This window comes from Passer montanus, unplaced genomic scaffold (genome assembly GCF_014805655.1).
Source record: "Passer montanus isolate IOZ18808 unplaced genomic scaffold, ASM1480565v1 scaffold1, whole genome shotgun sequence".
Classification (NCBI taxonomy): Eukaryota; Metazoa; Chordata; class Aves; order Passeriformes; family Passeridae; genus Passer; species Passer montanus.
The window spans coordinates 14,997,488-15,014,119 of record NW_024356504.1 but is presented as its reverse complement, the minus strand read 5'-3'; the positions used below and the strand labels follow the sequence as shown (position 1 = coordinate 15,014,119).

Below are 16,632 nucleotides of genomic sequence, written 5' to 3'. Positions count from 1 at the left end.
TGTTCCCATTCTGATTCAACAAAAAATGAATAGAACTTAAAATTGTTGACTTTGGAGGAAAGGCAGGCAGAAATTAGCAAGAATCATCAGATTCACTGGATATTTAATTTAGTGTTTCTTTCAAAACCTCCCAATTAAAAAGCCTTCAAAAGGAGTACTCTGCTCTGATGAAGAGGGAAAAGGTGGGAGGAGGAGAGGCAAAGGCAGGAAAATGTCCTGATCATGGATTGTACGTGACAGATTGATTCATACTCCATTTGTCACTCCTTCCTCAATGAAACAATTCCAGGTCAATTTATCTTCCCCAGGAAGATGTTATATATGAGCTGGCTTTGATTGCCATAGAGGAAAAATGTAAATGATGGCCTGGTTACATTAACCTATTTCCATGGAAAAGTAAGGAAATTTTGCAGTGATGTCATGAATGTATGAAACAGACAAAACAGGACACAACTTCCAAATTGCCACATGTAGCATTTTTTCAATAGATTGGACCTTCTTCCAGGTTCCCACACTTCATACACCTTTGTATGATAAGAAGGCAACATTTGGTCTTCAGACATTGAGCAGCTTTCCCATAAGAGCACAGCAAAAACTGGTCACTGCAACATTTATAGTACTTCGAAGGGGGCATTGACCATTTTAATACACTTGCCAGATGAACTTAATTGCCATCAGAATTGGTGGCAATTCTCAGGGTTCAACAACCCTGAGCAATGAAGTTAAAGTCTCCAGTAACTTCAAACTAAAAAAAAAAACAGTACATGGTTCAAACAGTTCAAACTGAAAGGGCAGTTTGAGGGCACTGCCAGTTCTTTTTCAGTTCTTTTGGGGGATAAGTGGAAAAGTTAGTTTTAAAAAAATCTGTGTGTCTTTTAGTTTATATAGTCCTTTAAAACAATTTTTTTTAATATTTTTTAAATTTGATATGTGGTTTTTATTTCAAAATATAGAATATCTGTTCCTTTTAAAAGATCCTTATTATTTTTAACCTAAAATAGTTTCCCAAATTTCATTAATATTTTCTCCTTTCCCCTCTTATCATTAAGGGATATCATATGATTACTTTTTGACAAGATGGCTGTTGTGTATCTCTCCATCTCTGAGTTTCTCCAAGACCCAATGGCAATTCAGCTTCACAAAAGAAGGAGAAAGTGTGTTAGTGAAGTCATTACTTCCACAAACATTGTAAAACATATTTTCTCTTATTTACTTCATAACATTTTAGAATGGTGAAAAACTATTTTGCTAACACTGTGTACTAGAATCAAATGAAATTAAAATTATGTGACAATCTAATTAAACTAATTTGATAACTGCTTTTTATCCTTCTATGTTACAAAGTGTCAAAAATCTTGAACAGACCTTTATTTGAATGAAACTGTACTTAGTCTGTTTAGAATTAATGACAAAGTGTTTGTTAGCTGGGATAACAAGAGAATTGGGCCCATAGCATTTTAATTTTTTAGGTATTTTTAATCTGCGTGATGTAACTTACATTTTCAACACAATCCATTTACTTGTCCAAAAGATCATGTGGTTGTTGTTGTTATATGAGACCATTATTTCCCTTATAATAATTTAGTATACAAGTGGCAGCCAAATTATTCTGTCTCTTTTCCAGATTGACAGATGAGAAACTGTTCCTTAATTTTGAAAGAGCAGTCTTAATGTGTTTCATAGTCTAATGGGAGATGGTGATGACTTTTTCAGCTGAATATGTCAGATTGATGGGTTCAGGCTGATGACCCTTCGGGACAAGAGATGCCAGCTCTGGCAGGGCACTGCACACTTACTGGCAAATATTAAAATAGGTAATGACTTTTTTTTCACTCAGAATGGCCTCAGTGTGATGCATCTGATATTGTAACAGGCCAGAGAGCAGCTTGAGCAATTAACATATTTCTAACATGAAGTTTTCAGGAGTTGGTTTGACTCATTTTTACAGACGCAGCTGCAGTGAACCAGTTCTAACTATAGCTTGTAAATTAAATTGGTGTGCTGAGGTTAATAGATTAATGATTTTCTCATGAATGCAGTGTGTTGGCAAGGCACAAATATAAACCAAAGGGCAAGGAGGACATACTATAGTTGCATAAACAATGGAGGTGTTAAGACTTCATTAGTTTTTCTATACTAAGTGTGTGATAAGGAAAGTCTTGCATCAGTGGAGAAAACAGGGACACATTAGGACCTGCTTTTCCAGTCAAGAGGAACCATGACTGCAGAAGAGCATACAAAGAACAAAAAGAGCCCCTTGGAAAGGAAGAGTTATGATAAATATATTTTCATATAAAGAATATTTTTAAAAAATTAAATTGCAGTAGTTATAGAAACGGTTTTTAACAACTACAAAAGCTGACTGGTGGACTCCATGTACTCCTCAGTGCTTTCAGAAGTTTATAATGTTTTACTGAACCCAATCAAATACCTCAGTATCATCTTGACTGGAGGCAATTAGAACCTCACCTAAGTTCTTTACATAAAAAGGCAATCTTCTTTTTAAATTACAACTTTTTTTAAAATAAGGCAAGATTAGTATGGTATGTTGTGCTAGGTCAATTGATACAAGCCAAAAAAATAGACAAAAATTTACTAGACTCGTATTACTAAGTAAATTGTATTTAATTCATCTTGTTGTAAACAAAGTTCTCTTTCAAATGTATGGAAGAAGCAAAGAACAATCAATACTGAGGTAAAACCCTCTTCTGAATTCCATCTCTATCTGGCCTGAACCATGAACTGGATTCATGAACTATCATTCAATTTTAACATCTCCCTTGTTTACTGGACATGCATGGATAGATAGTAGGAATGTTTAAGACAAAACCATTAAACATTTAATAGCCAAATTCTAAAGACACATTTCAGCCCATAGATAGAGACTGCTTACATACCACTGCCTGCAACAACTCAGTCAGTATTTGGGGTGGTTCTGCAAAGCAGATCCCTGGATACCCTGAAATAAGGGTGAGATGTTCCTCACCTGGAAAGTCCCAATAGCAGCAGTTTTTCATAAAGTGATTCAGTGAGCTGTTTCAAGATGAAATTTTCCTGTGTGTTTCCTAGCCTGCATGCCTAGGAAAGCCCTGAGAAGGAAATGGCTGCCTTATGTTCAACCCATCATTCACGTGGATTGAATGAATTTCAGCCACTTCTTATGCAATGAACAGGAGCATCAAGAGAGAGAATGGGCTGCGCAAGAAAGCACTTAAAGACCTACTTGAGTGTAATTTAGCAGCCAAGGCTTTGTCTGAGAGTGTAACCTAGCAGTCAGCAATGGAGCATCCTGATAAGAAATGCTGGGGTTATTAAGAATCAAAAGCACAAGCTTGTGGGTAGGAAGATCCTGAAAGACAGGAGCAGGAGCAGTGCTGCCTGACTGCTGTCAAGTGGCTTTGAAACCTGTGTTGTCAGAGCTGCTTATCACACACGGATATCTGTATATTCACTCGGCCTGACAAACTCCAAAATGCAGGATCACCCACAGCTGCATGGGAATCATGGCAATGTGAGTTGTAATCTCAGGCTTTTCATTCTCTACTCAACACTGCCAGCTTCAGTCTGGAACTTTATCTTAGGAAATTGCAGAGGCCTTGAGAAGTCTGGGGTAAGGTCTACAGTTACACCATCAAATTGCCCTTGTGGATTGCACAGTAGAGATTTGGCAGTTCACACCAGTAGATGAGATCTATCCTGTAGGGTCATTCCCATGCATTCCTGTCAAATCTGCCAAATGGGGGTCACCTTGCAGGTATGGTTTTCCTTTCATGCTTTTCCCATGTGTAAATCCACAGTAATCAAACATGTAGGTGCTTAAATTGTTTACTACAGTCCTGACTCCAGAACCACCAAGAGTACAAATAATGTTTTGGTGGTTTTTCTTTCCTGGAAACTAATTTAGCAGGCAAAAATGATGCCTGAAAATTAGAAAGCTTGAAGCTTTCTACAAGTTTATTCCATGTGCCACTGATAGTAGCCACAGAATCACTTAAAAGTATTGTTTCCTGCAAGGAGCAAGATCCTACCTCTGAGCTTTCTATGCTGAATGGGAGAAAGCATTTGGGAGGTGAATATGCCCTTTCCCACCACCATGTAAGTTGAACAGCTTGTCATTTGGAATGTCTTAACATGGTTAGGCTTCTAAAGTGGAAGTCTTGCTCAGTAATAAGTCTTGCATCATTATCAGGACTGCCATTATACTTTGTGTTTTCCTTAAAGACCTGTTCTGTGGTGTCACAAAATCATGCCAAATGCTCACTTTCCATCTACAAAGCACATTTAGTCCTTGGCATTGTAATGAAGAACTGGAAAGATCTACTTGAATGAAGCTCAGATATAAAGAAAGTGTAAATTAAATAAATAAAAAATGTTTTAAAACCGGTGTCAGAATTTTGGGGCAGGAAGTGATTTATGGCTTTTAGCGGTTCAGATTTGCAATTTATGGAACAAAAGAAATCATTGCAACTGTCAGAAAAGTGCATCATGAGAATAGGAGAGTGCTGAACCTCAAGCTAAGATTTTCACTGCCTAACAAGCCCACTTCAAACAAGTGTTCCTTAGCCAAAATGGAAGGGGATAGATTAAAACTAGGGGGTGGGAGGAAACTACTAAAATTCATACAAATCAAGTTTTGTTGGAAAATTGTACCTGAAGGAGGTAGTTTAACAAATTTACCAACAAATTTAGCAGGAATGAGTCACCACTGGTTATGTTAACATACAAGTCAGTTGCACTGGAGTGCCATCTGTGAAGCACGAAGCCAGAGATCTGCTTGCAGTATTTAAGTCAGGAATAATTCTGGGACTTTCACAGACTGCTGCCTTCTCAGCAGGATGTGATTGATGAGAATGAGACAGGTAGCAATTGTCATTCTATTGCAAAAATTCCTTATCTGTAAGTTTATGAGCAAAACTGGAATTTGATGAATTTCAGGTCATGACACAAAAGCATTTCTTTCTCATCGTTCTGGCTTTTAGAAACATACTTTCCAGCAACAGACAATTTGATCTGTGTGTTCTATTCTTGATTTGGTCAACTCATTCTGATGGCCAGAAATTTTATGAAAAACATGTTTCCCCACAATCTTTTGATTTCTGTGTGTCATGGTAACCAGTGGCAGTAAATAACAACAATGTTCAAGCACTTTCAGAACTAGTTTGTAGCTGGACAAGGGCCAATATAACAGGGTAATGAAGTTTTGCAATGACAATTTAGCAACAGATAACACAAAAGATGTCCTTGAAACAAAGGGAAACAATCAAAACAGGTGCAACATCAGCTATAGAAACACAGACCTCTGAGGACTCTTCATGTGAAGAACAGAATAAAGAAGGTACAAGAAGGCCAAAGCCATTGCTGAGCTAAAAATTCCTTCAGGAAGCTGGATGTCTTTTTTAACTCAGAAAGGGAAGATTCAGTCCTCATTGGTACAGTAATGCACTGTATTTCTCACACGGACTGAGTTTAGAGAGGCCATGCTGAGGTTCCTGGCCAAGCACAGATTCCCTTCTGGACAGCAGCTGCTGTTTCACTGCTGCTCAGGGAAGATGGTCTCATTCCATCACACATGCCTTGCATGTTCCTCAGCCATACTTCAGGAAGGATGACACTGCTTGAACCTCGAACAACGCCGATACTTTCACACCTGCCTAGCAATACTGTAATATTGCCATGAATCACATCGCTATTTTTGGACAAAGTGAAATTTCAGAGACAGTGAAACAGGGATTAAGAGGTGTCTCTGTGATCTCCCTCAACATTGCTCCAAAACTGGTCTGGGGAGCAGACCTTGGCTGTCTGGTCATTGGTGGTAGCTGCAATGTTCTGGCACTCCAATTGATGTAGCAAAAGGCGGTCTGGGAGGACAGCAAGCCTGTTCTGTGGTCAAAAGGAGACAGACAAAGGAGTAGTCAGGGCCTGGTTATTGTAGTAAAATGGGAGCTGTGGTGAGAGAAGCCACATCACGGTGTCAGCTGAAGGGCACAGCACTGCCAGCTTAGCAGATCAGTGCCAGCTGTACCATAGCTCAAGATGAGTCCTGCAATCTGTTGCAAACTTAGAAAGATAGAAATGAAAACTTTTCTGCAAAGTGATGATACTGTAATCATTATCAAAAAGCACTGTGATGGTAAGTCCTAGAGATAAGGCACCTGCTTGTTATCTGAATCTGAGAGGCACCTAAGAATGCCAGGTATGAGCAGAGAGTTACTCATAAACCCTTTTTTAATTAAGGGGATAATAATTTGAGCTGGAGTTAATGTTTGGCAGCAAGCTGTGTGGCTTGGGAAGCACTTTGGAATTCACACCTTCAAGTGTTTGATTGCTGCAGAGGAGCCTGCTTTTTTGGCATGCAGCATGTATTTGGTGTATGAAGAAATACAGAGCATTTTGACCTTGAGGCAATTAATCTCTTCTGAGCACTGGGTTTTGAATAGACATAGACATAATAAGAGTTTTTAAATTACAGAAGATGTGCTCAATCTTTCCATCAGTATATAGATGGAAGAAAATGCGGGAAGGATCTCTGGGGGAGAGAAAAACACTCTTACTTTCTAAAAATATCACCTCCCATGTTTGAAAAGAAGGTAGATCCTTTGAATCTCATCTCTCCTCAGTTTGTTGCAAATTGACACTGGACATGAGCAAGGAGAAAACTGCTGATAGTGTTTTGTCCTTGAATCATACATACAGATATAGCACAAGTCAACCCAGGTATCAACCATAGTGTCTACTCTTGAGTTTATAGAAGGATTTGGACTTACATTTTCACCTTTTCCAGAGAAGTTTTCTATGTACTACATTTACCAAAGGGAAATTTTTTATAAAACTTTGAATAAATTATAATGCTATTATGTTATTTGATTTGTCAGCACTGAATTCAGACTTACCCTAAGTGGGGACTGTTTTATACCACACACATGAGAGGCTGGCCATGATTCCAAATGTAATCTGAAAAGAAAACAAATGCAAAGATTAAAAACAAGACATTGCAGATAACTAAATATTAATTGAAATCAATGCACATAGATTAATTTGCACCAAATCAAGATCCAGACCATGCTCTGGAGAGCCATAAATGGGAAAATAAATAGACATCAACCTTTTTTTTTCCCAAAACTACCTTTCTGAGAGTAATCACAGTACCTAAATGCTCTTAATTTAAGCATTCACTGGAGGATGTTACAGGTAAGTGCTCATAATACACAGTAGGTGTTTCCCTGGGGCCCATGATAGTTTGCATAATGTGCTAGCTATTTCTTTTCCAGTGTTGTGATGGCAGAAAACTGTTACAGTAAGGCTAACTCTAACGTGAAGTTTCATAAATGTCTTTTGCTAACAAGAGATATTGATTAAGTTCCCAGTTTCACAGGTTAAAATAATACAAAACTGCCAGTACAGTCCCTGCTCCTCCATATGATCCAATTTCTTTTTTATAATTAACTTTTTTATGTTCTATTCTATTTATAGATGGAGAAGTGGAGAGCCCCACAGCTGGAGCAGATGTGGCTGTTATTGGAGGTGAGTAGCAGACCGTGTTAAGCAGCACCACAAGAATTAAAACAGCAGGTTTGTTGATTTCTTGCATTTTGCAAAACCCCTACTTCGCTGACAAGACAACAGGAGCGGCACAATTAGAGTTAATTAGGCCAGTGGGAAATCTGCTCCCAGATGGGCTATTGGGAAGATAACAAGATGAGATAATGAGCACAAACCATATACTGAGCACTACCACCCTCATCCATTCCCCATTTTTGGACAAAATACCATACAGTCCAACAGAAAAGTCAGACTCTGATTTCCTTCAGTATTCACTGGGTCAAGCTTGTCCTTTAGTACAGAACTGGTGGAGCACCACTGATTTGAACGATGTTAGCTTACACCAGCTGACCCTTTATTGTTACAGAATTCACCACATTCTATTTCCTGGTGTTCCATTAAAGCTCTCTCATGCATTTAAACTAAATACAGTTGTCAGAATAAATGAGCAAAGCTACGCTCACGGAGTGAACCTGTCTTTTTATTTTTATTGTGTTTGTTCATTTCCATGCTAACACACTAATTTCAGTCATTCACAAGGGGCTATACCAATCATTAGTGCAAATTGGTGAGGTTCTGCTATATTTCCCTCAGGTCCCATCTCCTGTAACTTTAATTTCAGCTTTCTATGAACAAGTAGCAGGTAAATTGATTTGTACTTAGTCCCCTAGGCTTATTAATATTGTGCTACATCTAAAGCCTATTAGAGCCTCTTGTGTCAAGGGATACCACTGAGGTCCTAAAAATTGATGAAGCCCATGCTGCAACCATGATATTATTTTCAACTTGAAGTTCTTTGTATAAGCAATTTTATTTCTACTAGCAGTAACTTTACCTTCCAGAACCAAGCACCATAAAATCTGGAGGGTAATGTTAATTATATATACTATATCTTTAAAGACAGAGTTATAATCTTTATTTACCCTGCTAATATTCCGTCTATTACGTTTTTATGCCAGTAGGGTATCCACACTCAGTTTACTGATGCTGATAAATCTAAAGCTTTGGAGATACCCACTCTTGCCACTTATCTTGAATATAAGATGCAGAAAAGAGTTACTCTCCACCTTCCCCTCATTGGCTCTGCAGAGTAGTAGGCATTTCTACTGACAATTCTTCTGACAAAACATAAAATTTACTTCTAGAAGAAAGGACGCCACACACACACTGACAGCAGAGGAAGCCCTAGGAATGTCTTGTTCAAGTTCTTTTTATTGTGTATTTCTTTAATATTTGGCATATTCCTGGATTCATATGAATATAGCATCAGCTCAGTATCATGTACTCATACAGAATCACAGCAAAAAATGTATATAAGCACATCCATGCAAAAAATATTTTTTAAAAAATTATAAAAGTCAAACAAGATGAATATACTCCAAAATACTTAATTTTTTCAGAATTTTAAGTCAATAATTTGATCTGGGAGAAAAGATAGAGTTTGTAGATTTTTTAAGAATGGACTTGCCATGAACTTGTCTCTTTTATGGACTTCTACCTTTCACAATGGAAAAGAATAATGAATCTACTTTTTTTTTTCACTAGAAGTGTTTCCATTCATCATTTACTCCTATGCACATTGAGGTCACCTATAGAAATTTTTGTCCAGTCAACACATAACTGGAAATTAGTCCAGGAGACAAGAAAGATCTACCCAGAAGCCCTTCCTTCTGCCAGATGTTACTTTCACAATCATTATAATCAAACTTTCTTAGTTAAAGCACAGAATGAAATGGCAGCTTCCAAGTACAGAGCAGTTCCAGAGTCACACAGCTCCTGCTATTTGTTGAATGTCCCCTGTGAAATGCTCAGTGCCCTGAACATTTCCTGAAATTGAGAACACTTGAGAAGGCAGTGTTGGGTTGTCTTCAACACCCCCCACCCCAGTACCAGAAGGATGAAAGAAACCTATTGGTTTTCCTTTATGTTCTTTTATTTCTCCTCATTTTGAAATTAACTTTCAGCTGCAATATGTTCAATCAAATAAAGCCATTGATTTAAAAGAAAGCTAGTGAGAACTTTTCCAGTATTCCTGCAGTATCTTTATCCCACCTTGTTTTTTGTAGCATGTTCTGACTGTGGCCACTTCCACATGCAAACTCCTTACAACACATGGGCTTTTCCCTACCCAGAAACTCAGTCATGATGTCTGGCTGTGAGACACTTCTCGTATTTTATCCCTGGTGATACATTTAAGTGGTTTCTTTGCCCTAGGTGTGATAGCTGCCGTGGTATTCGTCCTCATTTGCCTGCTGGTGGTGATGGTGCGCTACATGTACAGGCACAAGGGCACCTACCACACCAACGAGGCCAAGGGAACCGAGTTCGCCGAAAGCGCCGACGCCGCTTTGAAAAACGACCCCGCTCTCCAGGAAGCAGTGGATGAGAGCAAAAAGGAATATTTCATCTGAGAGGCAAGGATTTCCATGGAGACCTCCCCGAGGGAATCAGTCAGAAGTATAACATCAACAGGAGTACTAAGAGATGGATAATATGAGGATACAGGCGAGCATCCTAATTGAAAAGTATCTCTCTACTTTTTTTGTCACTGGGTTGTTTCTTTTCCTCTAGCAGTGAAGAACTAAATGCCAGATACTTGCCTGTTGATTTTATTAGCAACACAGCTGGTCACAGTTGAAATCAATATCAGATAAGAAGAAACAAAATCTCAGTATGAGTGATACACCAAAACCAGATAAAGATAGCAAATGTCAAGCCTTGACATTTGGTGAAAATAGCAGATGCCAAATGAAAACATCCTCTTAGAGTTAATGATGCATCCTATTCTGATATGATGAAGAACTACCTGAAATTGAATTTCAAATGGTAACAGAACAAACATTAAACTAGATAAAGGTGATCTAGCTTGAAAAAAAATAAATCTATAGCCCAGATATCCCCCCCCATCCCCTTAAATGTGCATTTTTATTGGCACAGGGGCATTTATCTTGGTTTTTTTGGGGGGGATTTACACTGGGATTTCTTTTTTTAATATTTGAATTTTATATATATATAAAAATCAAAGACACTTCAAAGAAATAAAACTCTTGGAAAACATGGAAAAGGTAAGAGTGAAGGATTTATTACTGACTTTCTCTGCATGGCAGCTTGAGAACTGTGAAATGTTGGAATTTACAATACAGTCAGTAGATGTACAAATATGATTCCAGTTAGTCTGTAGGTTTTCTGCACACATGCATAAATAGATAGATATTAAAAGGTAAAGCATCCTGGTTTGAGCAGGCCCTTTAAAACAGTGGAGCTCAGCTACACTTTTTTTCATGTAAGATATTTTTGCCTGAATATTTATTTATTTATTTTGCATTAGAAAATTCTCTGAGTGCCCGCCAGCAGGACTGTAGATTTTTGCAGGGAGAGGAATTCAGTTCTGGTGCAGATATGAGTACATCTTTCACAAATGAAACCTTATGACTATCGCTATAAAGAAGCTTGTTCATCTGCATCCCACTGGCTTTGTTTCTCACTCTGTATGGCTTCTGTGTATCCTTTGCAGTGTGCTAGACCAGAGAATTACACTGACATCAATGCTTTATTATAAATAAATAAATAAATAAATAGATTATTCATGGTGGGTCACATGAAAAGATCTTATTCCTCACCTAAGAATCAACGGTGATGAGTTTCTTTACCCCAGTAAGTTTGCTTCCTAATTGAAGCCCACAGTTACCTCCAGAAACAGGATAATTGTTCTCTGCACCTGCTCATCCACAACTGTCATGGTGCCCTGGACTACTGAAAATAGAGGTGGAGAAATACAAGATAACAAATAAGATACTGATGAGCTCTGCGCAAGCTGATATATTTTTTCCTGTGCTTTGATCTATAGACATGTGTGTATATATATATATAAAGTCATCTACAGCTGTGCTTTCAAGACACAGTTGCTGATCACTTGTGCTCACTTCTTGGCACCAAATCTTGGAAAGCTCCTGGACTCTGGTGTTCATTACTGACACTGGCCTCAAAAATGCTGTAAGAGATCTGAGCAAGGCAAGACTCTGAGGACCCAACTGAAGAAACAAGACATATTTGTCTTTCAGTCATAGTCTCAGTCTTTTGTCAGTACTTGAAGAAGACTCTGAAGAAGACTCTGAATTATTTTTAGAATCCAAATACCTTTTATTTTGAATCTTAAATCCACATGTGTTAGCATTTTAACCAAAGAATGTGAAACTCGTGCCAAATTTATTAAATGCTTGAGATGCTTTCTGTAACATACCATTGCAGAACCACATTGTGTTCTGTGGCTAGTGCAGTATAAAATGCACAAAACAGAGAGCTCAAATATTTTGATATTATGCACCTATCTCCTGACCCATTCATATTTTAATCATTTTACTACTTTTTAAATAGGAACTATTTTATTTCTCTAAGAAAAGTGTTAGAAAAAAATCTCTTAACTGTAAGACTGAGTTTATAAAACTGAAGACGCCTGATCCTCCAGTTCAGTAAAAATGTAACTATTTCCTCTGAGAAGAAGATAACTGGAGTGACTTGAGCTGCATCTCCCACAAAAAGCGTGGGAACACCAAAGAATTTTCCTCCAGCCCTAGCAGGACCTGTAGAGGACTACCAGCCTTTTATCCCATTTCATACATTCAGAACATGTAACATTACTATAACTGTTAAAGAAAATTGACTTTACAGAAAAGTGTGATGGGCATAAGGAATAAATTCCTGCCTCTCTTCTCGTCATGAAATTCTGGCTTTTGCAAGTTGAGCTTGCAGATTTTAATTAGACACCTGTGTTGTACCTGTTACACACAGGAACCAGACTTAGTGTTTCTTTTGGTGTGGGTGTGAGTTTTTAAATTATGATTTAGACAAAATGCCACGCTGGAATTGTAGAGGCCTGATTTTCTATCGTATAGCATGAGCTCAGAGGAGCTCGCCCAATTCTTACCAGTTCAGTCAGCTTCAGACTTTGTGTCATTGTTTCCCTTAAATCTCAACGCATCTTCTGGTCTCTGACTATATCTCTCCTTTGTAGTTTAATTAACAATCTTTATCCCATTTTCCCTATTTATCTAGGCTGACAAACAGTCCAAGCATTCTGGAACAGCTTCCTTGTTAGTAACAAGCCACTTTGAATAGCTGGGCAGCAGCACTTCAGTCATGAGCTGTGGTTTCAGTATTTCTTTACTGTGTCCTTCTGGGTTTCAGGACCTTGTGTATTTAGAAATTACTTAAGCACACTCAAAAGATAGAAGAAATGGTTTGTGGAGATTTTCTATTTCTCTGTTTTCTTCAGGAAAAACTTTGTAATGAAGAAATCTCATGATATCAGGTGACTGGCACACTCTAATCACATTCTAATTCATATTCTAACAGCCTCATCCTGCTGTTTTTTACTCATACAATAACTCTACTGTCTTGAGTCATTCAATTTAGTTGTAAAAAGAGTGCATTGCAAACTTCCTATAACTGTAACAACTAATTAGCAAAACATCCTTCTGCAAGCAGCATGCTGTGCTAAAACAAACATTGTGTACAAGGCTGAGACATCTCAGTTGGCAGCCGTAGCTTTTCATCACTGATGGTTAAATGACTTTTACAATTTGCTTCCTGAATAGAATAATTTATAAAACAGATTCTTCTTCCCCCACAAGTCAGGTCTCTCTAATGCTGTGGCCTGTTGTCCTGCAGCTCTTTGGTGCCTCATTTTCTCAGCTGTGGCTGCTGTTCTTGCTTGCATTCCCTCAGCTCCCATCTGGATCTCTACTGCCTTCTCTATGGCAAAGGATTAGTCATTTACTTATGTATTTATTTACCTATTTTTATCTGTGAAGGTGCTTTGCCCCTCTCTGCTAGCCAGTAAGAGTTTTCAGAAAGGTTTTAGGTTTGGATTGCCAATCCTACAACAAATTTGATCAAACGTGACCAATCTGACTTGAGTCAGATTTACAGACAACAGGTCAAAAAATATCACTGTAAGTTCTGTAGTTGTTAAATTTAGTGCTATAAATATCCAGCGACCATCTCCAATGTTTCTCCCTAAACAAGGTATCACTACGATGATCCCTCAAGCCACCTGATTTTGTCCTCATGCCTTAATGCCCTGTGAAAATGTATTTTATCCCATCTTTGCATAGGAAGTTATAGGTCCACATTTACAAGTATAACTAAGTAATTTTTCAATGATGTATGGGAAAGCAGTGCACCAAAATGACCAATATTTGCTGAAGTTGGCAGACAGAAAATAAATATGATCCTGTAGGAACACAGGATATTTTTTTAAGATATATGGAAATGACAAAAATTAAACATAGTGTTTCTGGTGACATTAGTGAGCTTTAAGAGTGGCTTCATGAAGCTTTCAAATTCTTTCACTGATAAAAATAATCCCTTCCAAAGGGAAATTAATCTCCTTTAAACCATTTCATTTTGTCAGTCTTTGAAAAAATTTTCACAGTTTCAATATTCTGACATTCTGCCTTAACATCTCAAGCTCAATTTCTTCTAACTTTATGAGCATAACTGACAATCCTCCCCTGCACAAAAATGACTACTTGCCTATCTCAGCTTCTGAAGCATCTTTACAGCTCAGCAGAGTATTTCTGTCTAAAAGAAGTCAGTTCCAATTGTGTATCTGGTCAACCAGACCATGGACCTGGTGTGCATTTTTTCTGGGGCTTGGCCTCTATTGTTCCAGGTTTTTCCCCAGTTCCAATATGCCATTGCACGTTAACACAGGCCTGAGGAGAATTTAGTCAGCCACTTGTCAAGGAAACAAGACATATAGAGATATACATGTATGTAATTTTTTTTCTTTTTAGAATACCAAGACCAAATCACTTTGGGATACTGTTAAAAATAGGACTATGGGATTTCTCAGAACATCAAGTTTTCTCTTAAATCAAATCTAGGGATCATGGGGGTACATCAGCACATGGAACTAGAAAGGACTATTTTCTTTGAACAAGGAAGGCAGACAAAGTGCTGAAACATTTATAGTCTCATGATAAGCAGAAAAAGACTAGTTGAAACCTGCAAGAATTCCTCACAGAACAGAGGAAACACTGAGACAAGATGCTGAGAAAATCAGTAAAAAGATGCAGAGCAAAAGAAGGTAATCTGATGCCAATAGGGATGGAGAGAAGTTTTTCTTCAAACAAAATAGATATTCTTGTTTGGATAAATCAGTGTGTTTGCTCTGTAACTGCTGACAACAAATTTCTTTGAATTTTATGGGATGTTCTCTTTAAATTAAATGAGATGTTTGGATTCCTTGTGTGTGCAAGTCCAATCAAAAAATGATGATACATACACACCAACAGGACACTCCCATTAAATGTATTAAAAGCTGTTTATTGTATTTTCTAAAATCTCTTGTTCTTCACATAAGAAAGCTTTGTATGTTTAGAAAGTGCAGAAGCCTCACAGCAGCAGTTCATTCAGGAGAGAATACTAAATACTTGAATAAGCAATGGACTCACATCTGATGTCTGGAAATTTGGGTATATAAAGGAAGATAACAATATCAAAATAAAACATAGATGGTGAGCAAAAATTCCAACCATATTACAAAAACATTAGATATTTGTTGTAGTAGAGATCCTTCTCTAATCCAAGACAGTAGTATTGCAACTGAAAATAAGGGATCCTTATTCTACGTGCCCATTCCCTGTGTGGTTGGGACAACCACATTCAGTGGGAGAAGCATTTTGTGAATCATATTTATCCTTCCAGCAAAACAAATTGTATTTCCACACATGCCAGAAAGAAACACAGTAAATTAAAATACAGTCTTTGTAAGTGCTGATCTTTCAGCATAACATCTTGCCTTTACACCTTTTCTGTTGTTTTGAACTGTATGTATAATGGAAAGTATCTGATATGTTGTACTAAAGACTGTTTGGATTGCAGCATTGCTATGAAAGGAATGGATAAAAGAGCATCCAAAGCTTACTGCTGATTTATGTTAAAGCTGACTACAATGTTTGTATTTACCAAAGTTATTAATACACTGATGGTATAAATTTACTGAATGGAAAAAATATTAAGAAATTAATAACTTTATAATTAAAGTTCTAATTTTCAGCATTTAAAAGGCTCTTCTCATATTTTTCTTCTTTTTCAAAACATCATAATCTTTTAGAATTGCCAATTATGTTGCTTTCATGTGAATGTAGATCAAAAAGGAATAGTCAGCTAGACTTTTTCTTAATAGAGCATACAAACCCTAAAAGATATACTGCTGGTGTTTGCATTAAAAAGCCAGAGAAGCTTTGATAGATCTAAGAAGGAGTCAACCTTCAAATGAGAAATCAAACAATTGTTCTCTCTGAAGAAACATTACCCTGTGGATGTCTGTGTGGACCTGTGCACTGCTCTGTGATCTAAGGGATGGTATTCTTAAAAAATTCTGGGCTGATTATAAATATCTAATGGCTATTTGCTGTTGGCTGACCTGCCTTCCACCCAGCTGGTACCAAATGTGAATACTTCTGCTTTGTTCTTCATGCTTTCCATACAACCTATCTTTTATCCTAATATATCCCCAGTTATAGAGTATTGAGAGAATATGCCTGGTATAACAAGTATTGTAATAGAGTCATAGAATCATTAAGGCTGAGGAAACCCTGCTGGACCATCAAGTCCAACCATTAGCAATCTTGCCACTGCCAAGCCCTTTTTCAAAGATCACCCCTGTCAGTGAGAAAAGCTTTTCAGGTAATATGTTCTTGGGTCAAGGTGGTACCTCAAAGTGGTCAAACCTGGAGGGTCCAGAAGGGCAGTGGATCCCCTCAGTCTTGATATCTGTAGAGAAACTGTTCCAATGGGCCTTTAATGTGCCATGGGATTTGATGTGTAGACTGTTTGAAGGCCAGCACCAGCCAAATGGTTCATCAGCAATGTAATGCTGAAGCAAAGATGACCAGAGAGGAAATGCTACTGAAGGCTATAAACCAGATCCTTCATTATTAGCCAGCACGCTGTGGAAACTGGACCTTGACTGGGTACCACATCAGACAACAGGATCCAGTGCTACTGGAGGTGTTTCCAATAATTTGGAGTCCAAATCTGTGATGTCTTTTGCTGTTACCAGTGGCCCTGCAATTCCATGGAGAC

General features: G+C 37.8%; 1 protein-coding gene across 1 annotated transcript in view; it reads left to right on the top strand.

Moving 5' to 3' along the window:
* Positions 1 to 15,603, top strand: part of GYPC (glycophorin C (Gerbich blood group)) — a 33,381-nt gene extending 17,778 nt beyond the window's left edge. Inside the window, exons 2-3 of the mRNA XM_039722458.1 lie at positions 7,471 to 7,521; positions 9,754 to 15,603. Of these exons, the coding sequence (XP_039578392.1) occupies positions 7,471 to 7,521; positions 9,754 to 9,950 (248 nt within the window). The 3' untranslated portion in view covers positions 9,951 to 15,603. The remainder of the gene's footprint in view (positions 1 to 7,470; positions 7,522 to 9,753) is intronic.
* Positions 15,604 to 16,632: the final 1,029 nt, after the last annotated feature.